At 39.5% G+C, this 23,417-nt stretch overlaps 1 protein-coding gene across 3 annotated transcripts in view; it reads right to left on the bottom strand.

The window, feature by feature from the left end:
- GYS2 (glycogen synthase 2) overlaps positions 1–23,417 on the bottom strand; it is a 40,981-nt gene that overhangs the window by 11,937 nt on the left and 5,627 nt on the right. For all 3 annotated transcript variants that reach the window (XM_064654147.1, XM_064654148.1, XM_064654149.1), the window contains 7 exons: positions 21,019–21,200; positions 18,294–18,485; positions 17,289–17,474; positions 9,138–9,282; positions 4,468–4,585; positions 3,941–4,061; positions 1,406–1,512 (listed from right to left, as the gene is read on the bottom strand). In XM_064654147.1, coding sequence (XP_064510217.1) covers positions 1,406–1,512; positions 3,941–4,061; positions 4,468–4,585; positions 9,138–9,282; positions 17,289–17,474; positions 18,294–18,485; positions 21,019–21,200 — 1,051 coding nt within the window. The remainder of the gene's footprint in view (positions 1–1,405; positions 1,513–3,940; positions 4,062–4,467; positions 4,586–9,137; positions 9,283–17,288; positions 17,475–18,293; positions 18,486–21,018; positions 21,201–23,417) is intronic.

The following is a 23,417-nucleotide window of genomic DNA, read 5'->3' as shown; positions in this document are numbered from 1 at the left end:
TATTTTCAACCTCCACATTTGTGGTACCTGTTTCCAGAGTGGTAACCAGGCAGAATGTTCCCTGTAAGTCCCAAGAAGTTGCTGTGTGATAACTCCAGAGATAATCTAGAGAGCAGAGACATTTCTCATATCTGCCTTCTTTCCCAGATATGGCAAAAGCCAAATTACTTCAATGGCCCCTGTTAAACTATTTCTGTCACTGTTTTTGTGGAGGTTTAGTATCTGTTAGTCATCAAATTCAACTTGATGACAGATACCCAGGAACTGAGGCAGAGATAATCTGCTGGAGGCAGTTAACCAGATAACAAGAAAATCAGTATCTTTCTCTTACATAGTGCCTTTCGTCTACAGATCTCTAAACCAGACTTCTATCATTTTATAAATACAGAACTGGCATCACAAAGACTTTAAACACTGTGAGATGCAGGCATAAAAGCAGGCCTTGTGGGGTTTAGTCCTTCAGTTTTAAGACCAGCTTCCTTATTTCTGCAGCAGAGTTTAACTGCTGTAGCCCCTGATAAGGTGCCCGTTCCCATTCCCCTGCTCAGAGATTTAATCTGTAAATATGTTGAGTGCAATGGCACAAAATTAATCCCTGATAACCTATCACTGATTTTCTTTATGAATTCGAAGCTTCAGTTTTTGCCACATCATTTAGTTCAGAAGTACCTCACAATATTTGCCTTTCCCTACGTAAAATCACACAGCAGCTAAAGTGAGGTGAAGAAGTCTGCTCCTGCTTTACTTTTCCCTTTTTTGCTTTTGCTTTTGGGAAGTTGTAAAATTAAAACTTTTAAACTGAGAAGGCCTGTGACAAGTTTCCCTTTATAGTTGTAAGCCTCACTGCCTATTGTAGGCTGCACACAAAATTAATGTAATTTAAACAATTAAAACAATTATTATTAAATTAAACAATTATTATCAACTGTTATTCTGCTGCATCAGACAGCATGATTTCCATGCTTCTACACAGAAGAGGATGTGTAATTAATTTCTTTTTTCCTACAGAGAGGCTTTCTGTGATAGATTAGCAGTGAGTCCTTATTTTGTGGGAGCTCCATGGCACATTCGAAGGGAATACCAGGAACAGTCAGAATACGTCAAGAGCAGTGGATTTTCTGGAACATTTGGCTTTGTTGCTGCAAAGCAAATACTACTTGCTAATGTGTTACAAAGAATGGCAAGGGAAGTTTACTAAAAAGAACTATGTACACAAAAAAAAAAAAAAAGAGAAATATTTACCCTTATTTCTCTTTCTCATCTCTTTCATCCCTGAAATACATTCTAGTTACCCACAACCCTCAATTTTAGCAGAGCAAAAAGAAAGGGCATTAATTCTTCAGCTGAAACTTTTGCATGTGTCCTGAATTCACCCTATCAAGCCCTTGGAGAGAATGGGAATTACCAGAGCTGCTTCCTGACTGCTTGTCCTTTCAGGGTTTCCACGTTGAAATTGTTTGTCTTTGCTGGCATGATGAAGAACACAACAACTGTAACGTCAGTCTTATGGACCTACATGACAAAAAAGATGGAGAGGAATAAATTAAAAAGAAAAATAAAATCTCACTACAAAGTATCACAGCCAACTTTAGGAATTAGTCACAGGAAAATCCAATGCACTTGGGCTGCCCAGGAAGGCTCTGACCTCTTAACTCTCCCTTTTTGTCATGTCAGAGATACAGCTCAGGATAATACAGGTAAAACATTTGTCACACAGTTTCAGTTTGGGCAATACACACCTTCCTGACCTCTCATGGTTTAGAGGCCATGGCTGAGGACATAGAAATAAACTTAAAATAAAAAAAAAATAAAAATCCTACACACATTTTCTCACCTGACACAAACTATTCTGTCAAAAAGGAGTGAGCAAAGAATTTGTTGCGTGAATGAGGTTTTACTCCTGTCAGCAACTGTTTAAAGAAAAGCTAAGGGTGAACCCTGTTCAGAGAAGTAAACATTAAATTACTTTGAGTTGCCTCTGTTGTAAATTTTAGACACACAAACTTGCTGTTAGCAGGCCCTCTCTGACTGAGGTACAGGGAAATGCAGAGTGGAAAATAACCTACAGGAGTCACCTGTCATGTTAAGGTTCTTCCCTTCCCTCTCCTCAAGGCAGGTTCAGAGTCCATCATGTGATCTGAGCGTGTATTAACACTGTGCCAACATTAATATATTACCTCCAAAATGTCAGTAAGGTTCTCAAGGAGCAAAATAAAATAAAATAAAATAAAATAAAATAAAGTAAATAAAAATAAAAAATAAAAATAAAATAAAATAAAATAAAATAAAATAAAATAAAATAAAAAAATAAAATAAAATAAAATAAAATAAAAAAATAAAATAAAATAAAATAAAATAATTGCACCCAATTCTATGTATTTTTTAGGGCCAGGCACACCACTACAATTTGCTTCAGAAGCAGCAGCATTTCCAGCCTCAGAAGTAGTACAGGTATGCTGCTATTCCCAATGGAATTACCCCTTGAAATAACTACAGGGCAATAATTACACTTGAAAATGATGAACACTTGAAAGAATTACAGAGCTGTATTTTGAACAGCTAATCAGATGCTGGCATCCAAACTGGACCTGTAATGCAGTGAAGTCAGGCTCAGCTTATGGGAGAAGCAACAGCACAGAGTTTAATGATTCTATGATATAAATAATTAGCTGCAATAAGAGATTGTTGCAGTGGTTGCTCAAGCAATTCTTTCCCTCTTATCACAAGAGACTTTGCACACTATCAGCTTTCAGAGCTGTTTAAATGCCATTAACAGGTAGTTGATGTTGATATTGCCCTGCAATGCCAAACGACCGACTTTTGTTGTGGAAGAAATGCTTGAGTCATGTGAGGCTGTGTGAGTGAATCGATGAAGGATTTGCAGAAAGTCCACAGGCTCTAATGGTGTATTAACAGAAGGTGGTGGTAGAACAAGTGTTCTTAGGGCTTTGAAAATCGATATATTTTTCAGCCCTGCTGATAACAAAGTGTCATTATTTTATCCAGATTTTCCACATCATTTAAATGATAAGAGTACATAAGAGAGAGTCTGGCACAACAGCCAATTGATCCTGGCTAGATGACTGAAAACTGATTAGTCCTACTTTTTCTGTCTATAATTTTAAATATATCAATGGTTAGGACAGATATGGAGACATTTTCAACAATCTCATTGTGAGTGGTAAGTGCTCTGATCTTTGATCAGAACAAGGCCTAGCTCTTCTCTTCCTTAAATTAAAAGTAAATCAATTTAAAAATATTTTTAAATATTCTATTACATTAAAAATATTTTAATAAAATATTAAATTAATGATAATGATTAAAATATAATAATTTAATTAACTTAAAATTTAAAAATAAAAATAAATTTTGAAATTATTTTTAAAAATTAAAAGTACTCCATAAAAGTATTTAGAAACATTGCACTCATTTTATACCTGAGGAAACAGAAGCATGGAGAACTGAGTTCCACTTCCCCAGGCTTGTTCACCAGCCCGCTGCCACAGCGGGAATTTTCATGCAAGATTCCCATCCAGTGTGGTAACAGTAGATTTAAAATATCATTATCAGGTCCCACTGAATTAAGCAATTTGCTTAAAAAGATATTTTTAAAAGGCATCATTAAAGGATTACTTTTATTTCCCTTCTAATATGTAAACCTTCAGGGCAAACTCTTGAATAGCATTTTCATTATTTCTCTCTAAAACCGAGGGAGGTGACCACGGATTAACTTCTAGAACTATGTAACCAATTATTTTTAATCTGTCTGAGATCATTATATACTCTGAGGATTCAGAGAAAGAGCTTTGTGGAAACTGTGAGCATCCCATAATTACTTTCCCATAAACCAGAGTTTATAGGAATTCTTGCAGGTGACTTCCACAGTATGGTAATTTGAGTATGAGCTCTATGTTATCAACAGCTGCACAAGTTTTCTTACCCTCAGCAAAAAGTTCAATCTTGATAAGGCTTCTAGAAACATATCAGCTCCTTTGTTGGAAAACTCATATCTCCCAGCAATGAAGAAAAATAAGGTCTTCTCAAGATCGAAGTCAAGGTGGCTGAAGGCAAGCAAACAAACAGACAAGAACAAAGTATTTCCCTAGACATAATCAAGCAAAGCACACAACAGCTTTCTATTCTGGAGGAATTTATTATCCCAAAAACATAAAGAAAGTGAGGCTTTTCTGCTGTTCTTTAAATTGAGGGCCTTAATCTGGCAAACTGCATCCTGGGTAAATAATGAACAAATCAGGATCTGCTCTCTGATATCACAGTTTGTTAAGCAGAGTTAGAACTGGTGTCTAAGATTCCTTTAGTTTCTGACTGAGAAATCCCAGACAGATATTTGAATAAGCCGGTAACATTTCAGCTCCTCTATGAAGTACTCATTAGTCTTCCTGCTTTGGTTCTTGCTTTAAATAGCGTTGGACAACGGTTGCTAATTTTTGAAAAGTAAAAGCATACCCATAGAAATGACCTCGAATGAACTCTTGGATCCTAGCCTTGTACATGGAATGCAAATTCTGAAACTCATGCATTGCTGAAAATTTCTTAACGTTCAAGCCATTTGGGGTGACAACATCTGGAAAAGCAGAGAAAAGGCAGAGGTAGACATCTTCAGAGTCAGAGAAATCTTTCAGGAAAGAACCAATGTGTCTCCCAGCTGTCAGTATGTGAACAGGTTAAGGATTATGCTATTTCTGGAGAGGGAACAGCATTGCCTGGCACAACAGTCTCCACCAGCTTATTCCACAAAGCTCCTGCACGTGGCATGTTGGCATTAAAGTGGCTTTCACCTTTGCTCAACACTAGACAGACCCTGCCCTTTTGTCCTGTCAAGACTCCAGTAGTGTCTCCATTTAGCTGTGTTTGTTGTGCAATATGCCCTTTATCTCTTGATTCTTGCTATCACTGTTGCCTGCTCTATCACTAGAGATTGAAAGCTCTTGAAAGCATAAACTGCACAGGACTATGCCCTTGTTTACTGCATGGCACAAGAGATATCCATTCTATCAAGACTTCTGAGGGTTTATCAGAAAAGGGAGAATATAGGAAACCTTTTAAGAAAAGACCTTCCTTGAGTAATCCTAAATATAGCCACAGAACAATATGTTTTACACATTTATAGCTGCTCTCCTCCAAGACTCTGTAGTATCTTACAATTAAAATTTGTCCATTTCCAGCATTTTTGAGGTAGAGTTATAGGATATCCACAGAGGACAGACATAGATTGCTTCAATCAACACTGAAGTTCAGTCCCTCTTCACCTTCCTGGCAGATCACAGCAGCTTTTTAAAGCTTGCCCTAAATCTGTTGACATAAATGGAAAGAATGCCACTTTCTTTTCTTTGAGTTGGTTTATGAAAGCCATGTATGGAAATGAAAGGGGAGGTCAGTTCCTTATTTCAAAGTAACACAACTGCCTTAAACAGACCTACACTAATTTATGGTACCAGAGATCCTTCAAATACAAAGAATCTTCAAAGAAGCAAGAAGCACTGATTATTGGAGGGCACAGTGGTGCCAATTCCAACCTTGTTCTCCCAAAATGGTCATTGGGTGTCTGGTCATCACAGCCATTAACTGGAGTAATTTTAAAGGTTCTGTGCAGCATCCAAAGGACCCTCAGTAAGATACTATAATTCCCTACAACATGTGGTTCATGCAAACCAAAGAGCACCTCCCTTGATCCCAGTGCTCGTGGGTAACTCCTCCCATACATCAGGGTTACTGATGGGAGCACAGTCTCTTCCTTGCCACTGATACAGGTCCTGAACACCACTTTTGCTGTCATTTTTCAGTCACAGAGACATTTACATGTCTAGCATTAAACATCTGGCCTGATATAAAAGTCTCCTACTTCTGGACAGACTTATGGAGACTTCTTTTAAACACCTATGGCTCTTCTGGTTAATCCCCTATCAAGATGATCTTAAAGTAAGTACAATCAATTCTCCATATGCTATCCACTATACTTGCCTGACAATTTTCACGCAGATGCCACAGCCATTTTTAATTACTTCTATGAAATTTAAAGTCTACTTCAGCAATATATGTGTTTTCCTGACAGGTAAGTGATCTCTGACTAAACCTTATTTTGTAAAGGCTTCTGAAACACTCAAGGTTAAACAGCAGTAGATAAAAATTCAACCTTTATTAGCAACTATGAAATACCCAAAATTTTGATGGATCTGTCTTGGAATACCACATTTGAAACTAAAGACCAGGAAATCTTTACTTGCTAGGTACTTAAGATTTGGTTCTCCATGACAGAAAAAGGACGGTCTTGGTGGGCCTGACAAGAAAACTTGTGCTTTTACCTTCTCCTGCCCAGCACCTATAAGTTCCCTGAACAAAGACCTCCGTGGCCTCATATGAGTGGGGAGGCAACAGAGCAGAAACATCTTCCCTCGCCTTTACCAACCACACACCTCCTCTTTCCTCTGCCCTGCTCTTTGTCCAGTGTGGAAGAACAGGCTCCTGCAGGCCATAGTTTTGAGAATACAACCATTTCAAACTCTTCCCAATAAACTAAAACTGCCTGACTGGGTATTTCTGGCCAGTTTCCATCCACTGTTTCACGTTTATTTTTATTTTTCAGGGAGTTTTGATCCCCCTCAGCCACCAGCAGCAGCCTGTGTATAACCTACTCTCATGTTCTCTGATTTAACTGCAGCTTCATTTACCCCTTCATCAGGATAATCCATATCTTAGTTAAGGTTTTGAGATGCAGACCAAACTCTGTGGCCCAAAGCACCCACTTCACTATTTCTGCTCAACAAACAGTAACATTTTGAACCTGTGTAAGGCAATGTTGCCCTCACCCTGGGGAAGAAGTGATAAAAAAGAGCTTTGTCTCTATGCCAAGTGTTTTCTTGTTGTTCAATGAATTAATGACATTTTTGTTCAAAAAGTTGTCCCAAGTAGGCCAAATCAGAATGTTTTGACTTCTGTATTTATAGGCAAGAAACTGGCATTAATTTAAGTAATATTGGCACAGTAGGATGTCTTCTGCTGATAAGTCACTAACATTCAGGGTTGACTCATACTTTTTTCATAGTTTCCTTCTATGATTTTGATCAAATATATACAGGTAGGAAGCCTAGCTCTAGACCTCAACTGATACCTAAGTCTCTTGGAATTTTGATTCAAAGTCTTCTCTCCTGCCAGTGAGAAAAATGTTTCATACCTGAATGAAAACATTAGAAATCCTGTAATATCAGCTTTCAAATCACGGGAATGTAACTTATGATCACTGACAGAATCTTGCTTGATACTTCAAAGAAAACAGGTTCAACATCAGAGACTCAAACTTTTGACAAATATGATTTGATAAAATATTGATCAAATAATAACAAGCAGTCATTCTGCCAGGTTTAGGCTGGCAAATGGGCCTTTGTCCTGGTGCAAACTTTCCCTATGCAAACAGGTTCACTAATTTTAAAGGGACTTTCCCAAGTGATAAGATTTACAATTCAAATTATAATCCAAGTTTAATGTTAAAGAGAAGTAGCAGAGACAGCTCTACTTGGCACATTTCTCAGCTATTTTTAGCTAACAGTGTGGTTACAAAGTTTATCTCTCAATAAATGCAAATAAAACTTAATTGTGCCAATTCTTCATTCCCCTTTTAAAAGTTAATTTTTAAAGTGGGTTGAGAAACATACACATACTTTCAGCTTTCAAGTTCCTCTTCAGAATTCAAGCTCAATGAAGGATTGCTGAACTTTCCAAACAGCCAATGTGGATTTCAAAACTTCAGAGAGAATAAATAGTATGAGAATAGACTCCTACACAGTTTATTTGTGGTCCAGGATTCAAGAAACTAGCAAAGTACTTATTCCCATCAAAACATACTGTCCACTTATAGTTGTCTCCTAGGATTTGGGGTGGCAATTCCTATTGAATTTCTATCTAGCTCTGTCAACATGAAGTAATTTTTTAACCCCAATATTAAATATATTTACTTGGTTTCTTCAAAGCTGCAAGAATAATTACAAAAAGCTCAGGCCTGTGAATGTCTGTGCATGGAATTCTCTTCAGCTTCAGCTGATGTTTTATCTGTCTGCAGATTTTCTCTCCCAAATTAAACTGGATTCAGACTCATTTCAGTCTTCTAAAATCCCAAAACATAAACTATGATTTTCAAAGGCAGCTGTTGTGAGGAGAAGCCTCATCCCAATATAAAACAGCTTCAGAAGTCTGGTTTTCAGAGGCTGAGTGCTCTGCACTCTGTAAAAATCAAGACCTTTCAGAGATATCCCAATTTAAATGACTGAACACTTAAGTGACTTTTAAGAAGATATGGCTGTCATGTTTAAAATGAAGTTTAAAATAATCTAAGTTCATCATCCTGTTGACAGTCAGTCAGGAATGAGGCAAAGGATTCAATGAACATCTCTTTTGTTCTGATTCATGAACCATGATGTGGCTTGAACCATTGAAGTTAACAAAGATAACAATCCCAAACTATAATTAGCACTGCAAATCACCTAAAAAATCTAAAAAAAAAAAAAGGCAAGAAAATAAAGTCTTTCGATTATTGCTTAGCTTAAAATAACCAAAGTGTGAACACACCTGCTTAAATAGTCTCCAAAATCGTTGTGCAGATTTCCCCTCATGACGCTTACCTGCACATGGAGTGCTGGACTGACTTAAAGAGAGCTTTAATGACACATCAGACTGGGATCACGACCTTGCTCAAACTCCATGCATGGAACACAAAAAGGTTTTGAAATTTCATATTTTATCAGGCCAATACAACGGGGAAAAACAGACAAACTGTTGGGTACATAACTCGACTATTTTAGAAAATATTATATGTATGAAGCTTTTAATGGTTTGACCCTAAGAGCATGGAAACCCTAACACAGACAAAGCTCCTGAAGCTAGATGTCCTTGCAAAGAATTAAATTAATGCTCTCCTAAAATGGTACTGGAAGCAGTCATTAAATGGTGCTGAACTTGATTTCTTCTGGACTACACTACATGCTGCTAGGATGTGTTTCAAGTGATATCATCTGCACTTGGATTTTGAAAGTTGGTTATTCTCTGTCTCTATTATGTTCATTCAATCTAAGGAAATGTAGATGGTAGAAGGAAATATAGCAAAAAAAACCCAATTTGGGTCTTACCAGGAGTTCTTTTAAGCATATGTTCTGCTTCTGTGGCTGTGATCTGTGAGACTGTGGTGAACACGTGGGCACAGTGCACAGATGCCCGTTCCATACAGTACCGGTGGTAAATCTGCCTCTCTCCAGCTTCCTTGTCGATGTCAAACTGGTAAATAATAAAACAAACAAACAAAGACACCTGTGTGATGTGCTCCTCAGACTTATTACCTCAAAGAAGGTTTCTCGTGCCAAGCTCGGTTTCCCCAGGGAATGAGAATCGTGGGATAATTCTGCTGTTTTGTCATTTTTGGGTTTTGAACTATTTTATCAACTTCAAAGGGTTTGAAGGAGCAAGAGAGGTCTCAGTTCCTGCATGTTTCTGAAAAAACGGCAGCTCTACAATGGAAGGACAACCAGATTAATGATCCCATGAAAGGTAAGGATCTGTGATATTTGGCCTGCTGGCTGACAATATATCATACTGCATCTTGCAAGGGCTTGTAGGAAAACTTGGGAGAGCAGGGAAGTTGCTGGTAACTGAAGGTATAGGGGAGAGAAGGAAGAGGGAATGAGGATGAGGACAGAACCTGGGGACTGGGTGGAATGGTGGGAATCATAGAGAGGTGATTCTGACTTGTGGTGGAGAGGCAGGATATAAAGACTCAGACACAGCTCCTGAGGGAACAAAGAACATAGAAAGTGAGATATTTTCTGATACTCAGAGATGTTCTTTCTCCAACTTCATCACTGTTATTTGCTGCTTCTTGTATTTCAATTTAACTCCATTAATTTCTAAGTTAAAACCCCTAGATGAGACCACCCCAAATACCAAAGCATTTCTGAATCACCTTTCAACCATGTAGCTACTCTTTTTTTTTTTTTTACTGAGCTTACATTATCCTGATGCAAAGAGAAAGCACAACACCTCCCGAGCTTAAAGGTTCAAATGTTCACTCAGATGTCCACTGCAGAACCACTGCAATGAGTCTAAAAAAGGTCTCAATGATTTCAACTAAATTACAATCCTCTTAGTCTCAAATGATGTTTCACTTATGGGAACAGAAGTCCTGACCTGCTAAGGTTGACAGAAGGGGCACCCAATGGACTGTGTGAGTTCCATGGAGAGTGACCGTGACTCTCAACGAGCTCTGTCGTTATCGCTGCCTAATGCTGCCCAGTCTGACTCTGATTGCATTTGACTGTGGAACTTCATTGCCTGTAAGAGATTTAACCATTATTACAGGCAGGGCAGACAGCACTTTCTATAGTTAGGGCTGTGTGACCTCTGCTTCCAGCACTTTAGAACTCAGCCAGAATAAACCTATTCAGACCGTGACCTTTCCTGCAAAGTAGGTGCTTAATGTTGGCACAGAACATATTTTAAGAAATTTGATCAAATGTGAACCATTTTGGGGGACTAGATTTAAGCAAACAGCTTTCAATTTTTACTTGGACATGTATAGATAGAGATGTAGCTATAGATATCTTACAACTGCTTTGCTAAGAAAGTGCTTTTATCCACTGAGCACTAATTCTGCAGCGGTGCTACACTACTTGTGAGAAAGTGGCTTCAACTCTATTACTTGAAAATGCCACCCCAATGTGAACAAAAAAAAAAAAAGAACTCTTGAAAAATCTCAGCTGAAAACTTCTAGAGAAACTAGATGCTTTATTTTGGTATTGATGGTCCCCTATATCAAGAGTTTCTAATGGTATTTTTCTGCAAAGGTACACAATTCCAGGGCTATTAGGAAGAATAAACAGAGGACAGGGAGTTCTCACATTTCATTTGCTCTCACTCTCCAGCAGCTTCCACCACCAATCAGTAAAGCAAGCCCCCGACTTCTGACCTCACTTACAATGTGGAGCAAGAACTGTGCACTCCTGAGCAGGCTAGACAAGTGAAAATAGCCTCAGACAAGTTGAAGGGCAGGTTAAATGAAAATTAATTGATGAGACAGGTGACAAATTTAGTCCACACAGCCCTGTGCAAAGACAGCTGAGCTTGCTGGGCCAATCTTAGCTCCAGAATTAGAAGCAACACGGGGCTGTGTGGAGCCAATCTGCCCAAATGAAGCAGCAGCTTTGCTCTTCATCCCCAAACCAATGTTCCTGCCCAGCAATGGGCTCTGCCCTCTGGGTGCATGTCCACCCCAGCTCAGGCACCTGTGAACTATGTTCCATATCCCTCATGTCCAGCTGGAGCAAAGCAAACCGCCCGTGAAGTGCGTCATGCTGACCGCTGTTTGTTTGCTCTTACCAGCACAGGGGAACACGGGCAAAGCCACCAAGGAAAGCTGCATCCAGAGGAAAACAGATCTAAGCACATTAACTCTTTGCAGACCCATTTAGGGTGGAAAAGACCCCTAGTGTCATCGAGCCCAACTGTTTCATCCCATCACATCATTCATGTGATTGTTAAAGACTCCTTCGATATCCACTTCCCCGTAAATATTTTACTGCTTCTCCTGGTGAGGATACCCTCCTGCCCTGAGTGTTAGAAACCAAGCAGATTATTAGAATTTACAAGATGGAATGAACTACAGTAGGAAATTACTCCTTTAAAAGGCCAGTCTAATTGCAAAGCAACACAGGAAGATGTTCCACAGGCTCAATGCTTTTGGGATAAAACTTGCATTTGCTGCAGTGCAATCCTGAGGAAAAATTTCAGCTCATTTCTGTCTTTTCTATGGATCCATGTAATGAGCATAACATTTCATTCATGTCTTAAAATTTAACATGTTAGGAGGCACAGTAGGTAATCACTGAACCTTCAAGCATGACATTCTGTTTAAGACAGTTAAGATAATCACTGAATGAAAAAAACAAATATCAAGTAGTTATGGGATACAGGTGTTATGTTTCTTCTGGAAACAGTGAACAGTCACTGAAGTAGCAAATCCAAATTTGACATTCCTACTTCAAAATGATAAAGACAAAGTGCAAAATATTCCCAAAGCACAAGAAGAATGATTTGAGAGTGGAAACGGAGGAAGGACTATACTGGCTATGTAAATACTTTTCTGAAAGAAATTTGACACAATCCGCATAGAATCTCTAGATTCTGATACTAGACTATGTTTTCCTAAAGAAAAAAAAGTATGATGAAAACCAATGGAAGTTAAACCACTACAAATTCAAACTGGAATTAAAATATGTAATTTTCCTGAATAAAACATTATGACACCTTTGCAGAAATAACACAGACTACCCTCACCACTTAAGCCCTACCTTGAGATTGCATAACATTTTTGTAAATATTTTATGTCTCAAAAAAAAAAAGTACATGTTTGATGTATGAATATTTAACTGAGGATTTTAGACAGAGAATGAAATAATCTCTTCTGGCCTTTTAAATCAGCAGCACACTCAAGTTCAAAGTGATGCTGCAGTGGAATCAAGAACAGTCAGAGGGAGGTCTGAAGTTCAAATTCCTCACCTACCAAAAGGAAGAATGAAAAGACTTCTGTTTCCAGCATAATCTCACTGGCTGCCAGTGCCTGATTTATGTAAGAATGACTCTTTTAAAATTCAGCTTACGTCAAATTTACCTCCCATTGACTGTTATCTTGTGCAAATAGAACTTTCATTCTGGTATAGCTCTGCAATGCCAAAAGAGAATGAAATCTACACTTCCTGGCTTAAATCAGATTTCCATGAGCTGCTCTGCTGACAAAGAGGATCAGCTTTGTATCACAGAGAGCTCAGGGACAGCCTGGACAGTGCAGCACTAGCTGGAATGAGAGCCTGTGCTCTGATACTGGCACCATGAAAGCTCTTGACTATTCATTTTCATTGGGATTTTTAGTATTCTTCCTTTCATACCTCTTGGGACAGGATTTTCCACCACCTTGCAAACTAGACTCAGCTGCACTTGCATGAGCCCAATGAAAATGTTGCAAGCTCTAAATAGAAGAGTTACACGTGGCAGGGTAATCTAAGGAAAAAAGCAATGAAGAATAAGACTAAGCTTTCCTTCTCGCTGGAGCACTTTTTATTGTAACTCAAATGGGTTTTCTAGTAAGAAGTATCACAGGCTGAAGCCTACAAACTTCTCCATTATGCCAGGTCAGTGGTTCCCAAAACCATTCAGATGGTCACCTCTCAAGATGAAATTCCAGGTTAAATCATTTGCCAAAACAAGCTGTCTATTCCCCTATCAGCTTGCCTGGACTGCCTCTCAGTCAATTTATGGAAAGTGTCAGCCTATTTAAAACCCTAAAGGGATGAAATGAGACCAAAAGAAACCCTAAATAAGCCAGTCCCCTTAAACAATGGGGAAAGCAATAAAAGATTAACATTCTTGATCTTCAGCTAAGAGATCAGTTCCTCTTAAAGAGAAAAAGGCTCTACAGAATCAGAACTTTTTTTCACAGAACTTCCTAACTTCTGGATTAGCTATTTTGGTTCAGTTTATCTTGGCAACAAGCATAACCCTACACTCACCAGTGTGAAAGCTACACTGGACATGGGGATAATGGGAGAATTAGTCCAGCTTGCTGGACTATTTAGACCTACAAAACCTCTTAAACTTCTGTGGGGAATTAAGCTCATAACACACCCCATTTGTTAGTGAAATTATAAAGTGTTGCCTGTGGAAGAGTTCAAGCCAATAACCCATAGAAGGGTTGGCAGTCCCTGACCCAGTCATTCCCATCTACCTGGGGATCTTGATATGCTTAAAGGTAGATAAAAATATCACATACTGCCAGTTACTGGGCAAGTCACCTTCGATTTTGTTCTTTTTGTTTTCCCTCCATTCCTTCCTCCAGGATCAGAGTGATTTAAGTGTGGATATAGGAAGTAAAACGTTCACTGAATAGCCTGTTAGATGGTTACTGCCTCAGGGTTCTTTAGCTGAGACATGGCCAGTCTGTTTGTTACACACTGGCTTGGACATGACAACATTGCTTCTGGTGTTCACTCTGCTCCTGGGCACGTGCTAAGGGTTTAACACTCAGCTTTGCACTGCAGCAGAGGCAGCTAAATTTCCCCCAGACCCCCAGTCAATACTGTAAGAATACAAGAATTGAATCATTTCATACAGTAGTCACAGAACCCTAGAGTCACAGAATCCTTAAGGCTGAAAAAGATCTCCAAGACCATCGAGTCCAGCCTGTGACTGAACACCACCTTGTCAAATAAACCACAGCACTAAGTGTCACATCCAGTTGTTCATGTCATCCAGTTGTTAGGTTGGAATGCTGTGTTAGAACCAGGATCCTGTCTCTGACAGAGGCAAGAAGCAGATGGCTCAGGAAGAGGCCAGAAGTCACACAACATTACAGTCTTACACCCACTGTGCACCCTCCTATCTTCCAAAAACCCACAGCTTGCCTCTGCCAGCTCGAGTAGGTTTTCATTCACCCAGAAAATGTCCTCTCACAGACTGCAGGCTGACAAGTGCCCTCAGCTCATGAAACACAGAGTTCTGGCAGCCTGCAGTTCAGGACTCTGCTGATCTTGTATCTTCTGGTCCTGCTTATCTACAGGGGTGGTTTTACACTGCAGTGGAAGAGTCCTGCACTGTGTGGGAAGTGTAAAACTCTCCCTACCAGACAAATTTTTGTGGACTGCGTTGGGGACTAGGAAAGGGAACACAAGGTTCCCTCTTTTCTCCACAGGAGCTGCACATGCCTGACCGTCTCTAGGCACAATTGGGCCACACACTTTCCTTCTGTGCTGCAACCTTTTTTCTGCGACATTTGGCACAGCCCATCCTACAGCTGCATCCTTCCCACCTATCTCAGCTGCTGCACTTAAAGCTGGTGGAAATTGTGCTTTAACCATGAAGCACGGGTCAAACATGAGAACTCAATTATGAGTATGTTTCAGAGGAAAAAATTTATGCCATAACACTGACATAGGAAAACCAGACATTTAATTCAGGGTGAGAGGGGAGGATATGTCCTAAAAATATATTGTTTCCTCCAAAGATTAAATATGACAAAGCCCTAAAGAATGTTCTTCACTGACAAATTGTTTGTTTGACCTTAATAGTTTGCCGCTAGAAGGCAGCAAAAAGAAAGTCTGAAGATCTATCTCTCTGTATCATTTAATTACAGTAGATCAACCTCTCATTTCTCAACTGACTTTTGGGCCAAGTTGACCTTTTTACAGGCAAAGGAGCCCTCACTAAGATAGTTAATTTTGTCAGGAACAGTTTTATCACCCGCTAAGTATGTTAAACAGTGGTGTAACAGCTTGGCATAATTTCCTCTATTGGTACCTTTAAATGTCAATCCACAGAGGGTATAAAGCATTATTATCATATTCAGAAGCTTCTTCCCTTAAATATTATTTACAGCAGTTTACAGTAATACTCTAAACTGATTATAAATATATTAAAATCAGCAAGTCCACTCTGATGTGAGATCATTACTTTTTGAGTGCACAGAAAAGGGTGAGGCACCCGAAGTTACCATGCAGGGGGAAAAAAAAGTTGCTTTTGAGAAAACCAGACCATTTTCTGGACTTCTTGCGGCTCACCAAATTAACCAGAAGCAAAAGAAATCAAAATTTTTTTTTTAGAATTTCCTTTCAAAAGAAAGGCAAGGCTCTGACACAGTATTTTAAGTAAATTTTAAGTAAAACGATCAACATTCTCTTTTTTAAACACTGATTTATCATTTTGAATGCCCCTCATTCTTTTTTTTACTATTGTTTCCTTACTAATAAATTATGTGTAAGAATGCGAGGGTGAATAAATGAAAAATCCCCACTTCCTCAAGAGTTAAACCTGAAACCACATGTGTTTAGTTCTTTCAATCCAGCTCTGTCCAGTAAAAAATAATTTAATGTACCTTTAAAGCTAGATTTTGCATATATACACCTAAAGAGAGTATGAGGGAGCAGGAAAGTCTAGACTCCTCGACTGGGTTATTCGTGCTGCCTCATTAATGCACCTAAAAACACATCTAACTTAGGAGACTGGGTTTAGTAGGGGATAGATGGAGAGAGATCTGACAGATAGAAGTGACAGGACAAGGGGGAATGGCTTCAAACTGACAGAGAGGAGGTTTAGATTGGATTTTAGGAAGAAATTCTTCCCTGGGAGGGTGGTGAGGCCCTGGCACAGGTTGCCCAGAGAAGCTGTGGCTGCCCCATCCCTGGAAGTGTCGAAGGCCAGGCTGGATGGGGCTCTGAGCAACCTGGGATAGTGGAAGGTGTCCCTGCCCATGGCAGGGGGTGGAATAAGATGATTTTTAAGGTCCCTTCCAACCCAGACCATTCTAGGATTCTAAGATTCTGTGTTTCTGAATAAGGCCAGCAGTACAAACTGCTCAGGCCTTGTCTTTGGAAGACACTGTTCCACTCTGTGTCAAGCTTCAAACATCCAAGTGAATTTCTTCACTGCCTTCAGCCAAGAAGATACATGCACAATGAACAAGGCTCTTCTTTTAACTACCTCTACCCTCACTAAGTGCTGGAATGCAAAAATCTCTTTAATTCAGTTTTGTCTGTGACCATATTAGCAATCCCAGCTTATGCAATGCACCTCTGCTGAAGGCAGTGCTAAAGACATTTGGGTCCTTGAAAGGTTGGTTTCTGTAATGCTTTGAGTGGAAAGAAAACAGTGAAAACCCAAAACCACCAGACAGTTAACAAAAATTCCAAGAAACAGGTGTGGCTCCTTTGAAGTCAGAAAATAATTCCTACGTTTCCCAGTTACAAATAAGGCCTAACCTGAAATGCTTGAAATTAGAAAGAATTAATTCTTGCAAGAATTAAGAAATAGGCTGGAGAAAGAAAAAACCACAATTTAATACAGTTCCAGGGTATTTTGAGCAAGAGGGGGGCTACTGGGGTTTTTTTCTGCTGCTTTTCATTAAGAAAGAGTATTGTGAGGCTGCACCTGAAAAGTCAAGTGATGACTACAGCTGAACAGGTTTTACATTCCCTGGTTACTCATGCTGCTCTAGTCTCCACTGAGCTTTAAGATGACCTGTCAGATGACACAGACAAAAAGACACTCATGCCTAGACACCTCACAGTCTTACAAATACCATTTCTTGTGCTCTGGAACCAAGAACTGATCACTCAGGCATGGGTCAATCACAAGTGATCACATGAGACAGAAAATACAATATATAGTGTAGCACAGTAAACAGAAAAGGAGCCAGGAGCTGATTAGCTAAAAGAAAAGGAAAGAATGAGAAAAATGTCTCTTACGTGGTCAAGATTGTTGTAGAAATCAATACTGGCTGCACACAGGTATCTCCCAAGCAGAGTGGCATGGGTGGTAAAAATTGTGGCGACGGGAAGTTTCTGAGACCGAGCCAGTATCAAACCCACTCCTGCCTGCCACTCGTGGAAGTGGGCAATTATATTGGGCTTGTCCTCAAACTGACAGGAAAGCTGAAAATAGAAATAACATACATGAAACATGCATTATCCTGCCCATCATCCCAGCCCCAGAAACCTCTTTTTTTTTTTCTTTTTTTTTAACATGATGCCTTGTAAGTGCTTGCTTTCTTTCTTGTGACAAAACAGTACAACAATTGAAGTTGTCATGTGTCTTGATTCCCACCAGCCCTAACCCTTAGCCCAAGGATGGGCCTCAGAACAATCTTCCTCAAGTGTCAGGAACTCTGGCAAGGACAGTCACTCTTATTTCCTTTTACTTGCTCTTCTGCTGTTGAAGCTCTTGTTTGGATAAGAAAATCATGAGCATCTATGACAGAGAGACGATGCTGCAGGTTAACTAAGCTTCCCCTCTTCAGAGTGACATCTGAAGTCACAGTGCCACAACTAATTCTGTCTGTCTGTCCATATGCCCTGTTCAAGGCAGTATCTGATTGCTGAAACATGGCTTGACTGGCTTCCAGGATGGTTTGGGAGTGTGACAGCTTCACTTCCAGAGGAGAGAAAAAGGCAGTTTGAGATCCTGCTTGTAAGAGTATCCTGTGACAAATAAGGGAATTGAGAAGAAACAGAGGGAAGTGACATAAAGACACAGCAGAAATCACACCGGGCAGCCTCCTTGCCTTTCTCCTAGAAAAATGTAGTTAGAAGACCATCTAACATTTAAAACTTAAATACAAATTTGACCTACATCAGGTATCCCATTCCTTAAAATTATAGTTTCTGAAGTGGAGAATAGGAACCACATCCTAAAGCATTTTTGGTCTGCAGGCAAGGCTGAGGTTTAAAAATCTCTAGGTTTAAAAACTGTACCTCTTTTAAAAACCAGGCTGTTAATGATCCAAAAATCACAGCATCGTTGGCTTCTTGGTCATGATAGGGGATCCCTATATTGCTGGCATCCCAAAATTCACCTTTCCACCTGTCCAGATTCCAAGCTGCTGATCCTATGTCAAACAGTAAGACATATGGGCTGCCCTCTATCAGCCATCTTCCAAAAAAGACCTATAGAAAAGAGGCGAGGCTATGTTAAAGAAAATAAATAAACAAAATATAAAATATAAATAAATATTAAAAATAAATACAAATAAAATAAAGAAAATGTTAAAGTGAATGTAAAGGCAAGTTAGAACAACGATTTTCATCCATCAAATCAAAAGTATTTTACACAGGGAATATGTGATCACAGTCCCACACACCCAGGACTTGCAGTTTTCCTTGCAAAATAGGTGGAGTAATATTGGAACAAAGGAAACTACAATCTTTAGAAACATTTTAAGACTTTCATTTTAGATTTTCATTGCAATATTAACCTTTTTTCCACGAGGAGAAAAAAAAAAGCTTAGGAGGACTGCACTTGGTTGAATAATGAAGCTTTATGTTCTTATTGAAGAACATTAGATTTTGTTCTTATTTCAAAATTATTATTTTCTGTCAGTCATATTTGTACCCAATCTTTTGCCATTTATGCCAGATCACTGGGGATACCTGTATTTACCATGATATTTCCTCATTCTTCCCATTTGGCAGAGTGGAAGGATCAATCCAAAGGTGTACTAATACCTAAACCCACATCAGCTTTCCTGCTTTATCTTTAAACATGTCTAAGAGTGTAGAACTTCACTGCCTTAAGTGACCCAGCTGTATCCAGATTGTACCAGTCTGCACAGTCCAATTATCTCACATTAATTCCACCATCAAAATGGATGGGACCTCAGAGGCTGAACCCAGCCCTGATGCTACAACAGGCTGAATAGAGGTCAGGTCTTGAAAAAATGAGTTAAAAGCTCTCAGACCTGTTTGCACAAAAAACACAGGGTGTAACAAAGAGAGGTCTGCTCCTTTTTGCTACTTATGTATTTATTTCAGGCCATCCAGATTTGTTATTCAGGAAAATTAGGTTAAAAAGCAGGGACTTTGTGTGAACCCAGACAAATTCAGATTATTCACCTAAATGTGTAGTCAGGTTGTGGCAAGGGACACACCTGACCTGAGAAGTTTGGAACCCTTTGTTTAAAACGATCCATTGTGATGCATAAGCAAAATCCAGACATAAATGTTAATAGGATAAGTGCAGCTCCTGGAAACTACAGCGTCATTATTAGAGATCAAAGCTATATTTGACGTCCCTGGGACAGATTTGCTGCTGTATATGAATATTCCAGCAGCACAGTGCACATGTGAGTCTGGCAGAGTTGGCTGATTAAACGGAACCTATTGCTGGAACAGCATGAAGGGTATGTACAGCACAGCAATTAATCTGCCCCACAAGTCTAGAGCTGTTTTCCAAACAAAGGAGTGTTACGCTGTTTGCAGACACCTCTTTATAAGCAACAGAGGCAACATGGATAATTTGATCAATCACTTATGAAAATCTGATAGAAATAAGTTAGATTAGACCTTTTAGTTTGACCCCAAACAATGGAAGCATCACCTCAGTGCCCCCAGCAGACACTTTCCCAAGCTGTGGCACATATTCATCCAGCAACACACATCTGCATGACATGAAACAGGGCATTAAATCCTAATAACAGCAGGACTGCTCTTACAAAGAGAGATAATACATCGCCAGAGCCACAGCTGGTGACAGTCCAAGAGCTTCACGAATTTTTACATTAAAGTGTGCCATGCCCCTTGGCCACAGACACTTGTAAAAATGCTTCCTTGCTGCTGTCTCACATCTGTTCAGCACACATTATAAGCAGACAGCTTTTCCTCCTGCAGACTAACATCCCTGAGGGCCTCAGGGTTGAATCAGAGTGAAGGCAGGTTCTAGATCTCTGCTGAAGGCTGTCAAGAAAGGAGGTCAAACTTAGCATGTGTTATCTTCCACTGATTTTCAGGTCATCAGCTGTTCCCAAGGCTGAAGGTGCTTGCGGCTCAGCAGCTGCCCATCAGCACAGCAGATTCCATCCCTTTCATCGATATTGGAAGAAATTTATTCCTAGTATACTGTTGGAGAAACTAAGTCATGGAAAGGCCATGAGGTTTGACTGAGGTATCACGGAAAACACTGATTAAAAATTGTGTTGAATCATGTTAAAAACGGGTGAATTCACTCCTGGTATTGTGGTTTAACTGACAGTTCCCTAGGACTAGTTGCAATGAGCAATTCTTTGTCAGCTGGGTGCTTTTCTTAAGTCCCTTCCTGGCTTTCAACTCAATACAATGCTACATAAGAAAAACCACAAGCTAGTGGAATCCTCTCCTCACTCCAGCACAAGCATGTGGAATGAAGGGCTCAGTCAAAGTAAGGTCATACTATATCCACTGAAATCTCACCGTACCTTGAGACTAGATAAATAAGTCATTAATCCAATTAAGCAGTTAAAACCTGTAATTGGATAAACTGGTTCTTCCTCAAAAATAACCTTTAATGAATTGACTCTGCTGTTCTAACAGTGGGTTCTGAGCCTCTCCCGTGGTGACATTGAGCAGGACTGCTGTGTCAAGTGGAACGGCAAGAGCATTAACCCGAACCGTAATCTCCTCACAGTCAGCTTTGTTGCCCTGGGAAGCAGCAGCACATCTGATTTACCTGACACCCCTGGCTTTTCATGTTGTCCATTGCCTTCTTAACTGCAGCATTGGGAGGCTCACAGAGTTCCACCTGAGTCTTCACATTCTGCTCAAAATAGGGGCCGATCAGAAAATAGTTTTCGCCCCATTCGTCCGCTGTCGTTTTGGCTTTGCTCTGGATCACAGTGTAAATGCCTCCCACTGCAAAAGAAGATCACAAAGAACAAAATATAGAAAGGGAAACAGGCCACAGATCTCTGTAATAAGCTCCAACCCACCTCTAGTTAAACCACTTCACACATGCAGGTTCTAAGTGAAACCCAGACTCTATCAAGTAAATAGAAGTTCAGTCTCTTAAATTATATCAGAGCTTCACTGTTCAGTTGAGGGATTCAAATCCTGGGGCTCATTGATTCTGCTGCATCCCAAGCATAGCCTTCTGGGTTTTTTATTGCTGCAGTTCTAATTTCAAACATATTTTTCATTATGTGGTAAGATCCGAGCCGGCACTTACAGTTTGTTTGACAGAAACCACTGAGAGAAGCTGAGGGACTGATGGATGTCATGGACTACTAACGATAAAAATGGATAGAAACCAATATCCTCAAAGCAGAAGCTGCCTCGTTCCATCATCATTCTAAAGAATTATTAAAGCTGGGATGAATGTAGCCTACACTGACAATATAAATGTCTGCATTGTCCTTGGCAATACTCCAGGCAAGAAGACTGTGCCGCACCTTTCAGCAGTGACATCAAAATTACATATGGAATCAGCACAGAAAGCTGCCAGTGATTCATAGCTGGTGCTCCAGGCTCACTTTTTTCAAGGTACTGAGATATCCAGAGGTGTCAATGCACCTCACCCAATTGCATTTGTCAAGAATCTTGAGAAGTTACCCACTTTTCCTTAAAAATCTGCCACAAACAACCACTATTCACAATACAGCAGGCTGAAGTTTTTTGGGAGATTAGTTCCTAGATTAATTAAACTGTATCCCCTGACAACTACAGGAAGCTTTCTGCAAAGCCGGGTATCTTGCAGCCCTGAGGAATCCAATGAGAGAGATACATATTTAATTATGCTCCTAGAAAAGAAATTGTGCACTTAATTTCCTTTTTGCTACAAATATCCCATTTGTTTTGAGTGCTGGAAGGATCCCTAGCTCTAATATATTCATGTCAGGATTCTAGGTATTTAACAGAAGAAAAACAGATGCAGTTCCAATCTACCAGCTTACTAAGTAGAATTAGCACGATAAATTATTTCCCTTAGTAATTCAAGACCTATTAATACCCTTAGTAATTCAAGCCCTAAGAAGACAAGAATCTTGCAGATCTGTGTTCCTAAATCATGCTCACAATTTTAGAATTTCATGTCATATAGATGTGGAACTGCAGAAGGAAATTTATGCATAACACTATTATTTTTCACTTCATTAGGACCAGAAAGCTTAAAAAACTAATTTATAGTCATCATAAACTTCCATGGCTGCTTTGCACAGGGATTTATGGAAATCCTAGGTAAGTGATACTGTATTTTCTCTCTGCTCACAAGCTGAGAGATTCTACTCAAATAGCCTCAATTCAGATAAACATAAAATTTTAATTATATGAGGCAAGTCAGAAAATTCAACCTAGAAAGTGATAGTTAGGATGATATGTCTGTTCTTACAGAGCGGTAAATACATCACATGGGCATAAGGGGCTTCAATCCAACACGGATAAACAGGAGGCTTGGTAGAAATCTTAGTCATGGTTTGAATTGGCAGGAGGACAGAGCTCAGAATGAGGGAAGAGTTGAGTGCAAAGCAGCCTGGGGATCCAGGAAAAAAAAAAAAAGAAAATATGACTTGCAAGATGAAAGATAAAAACATGATAAAGCTGTATATGACTAGAGTGGTGCAAAGGCCTTTCCCCCATCACTGGAGTGCAAATCAGCCTCTTTCACACTGCAAGGGGTTCAACACTGAGCTGAGGAGATGAATTTCCACATATATTCATTTTAAGAGTAATAAGGAAGCTGCAGCTGATAGGCTGAGTAGAACCTGGACCTGTATTTTGCACAGCCAGCAGCTGAGTGTTTCTTTCCACAAGGTTTTGTATGTCCTAAAGCACCAAAGATGTAGGGAAAGCCTCTTATGAGGGAAAAGGTGGAAAGTGTGCTGTGCTCTCCCATTGTAATCTGTTGCACAGCAAGGTAAAAAAACATTTCAGGGAACTGATTTGCCTGAAATGCAATGAAAAGTACTCAGGACAAAATGCTCATATTTTACAACTTTTTGTAAATATTATATATTTACAGCTAGGTAAAAAAACGTTCTGGGGCATTGATTTGCCTGAAATGCAATGAGAAGTACTTAGGATAAAATGCTATTTTTTTTACAATTTTTTGTAAATATATATATATATATGTTTTAT

Source organism: Pseudopipra pipra, chromosome 5, assembly GCF_036250125.1.
Source record: "Pseudopipra pipra isolate bDixPip1 chromosome 5, bDixPip1.hap1, whole genome shotgun sequence".
Classification (NCBI taxonomy): domain Eukaryota; kingdom Metazoa; phylum Chordata; class Aves; order Passeriformes; family Pipridae; genus Pseudopipra; species Pseudopipra pipra.
This window is presented reverse-complemented; position numbering and strand designations above follow the sequence as displayed.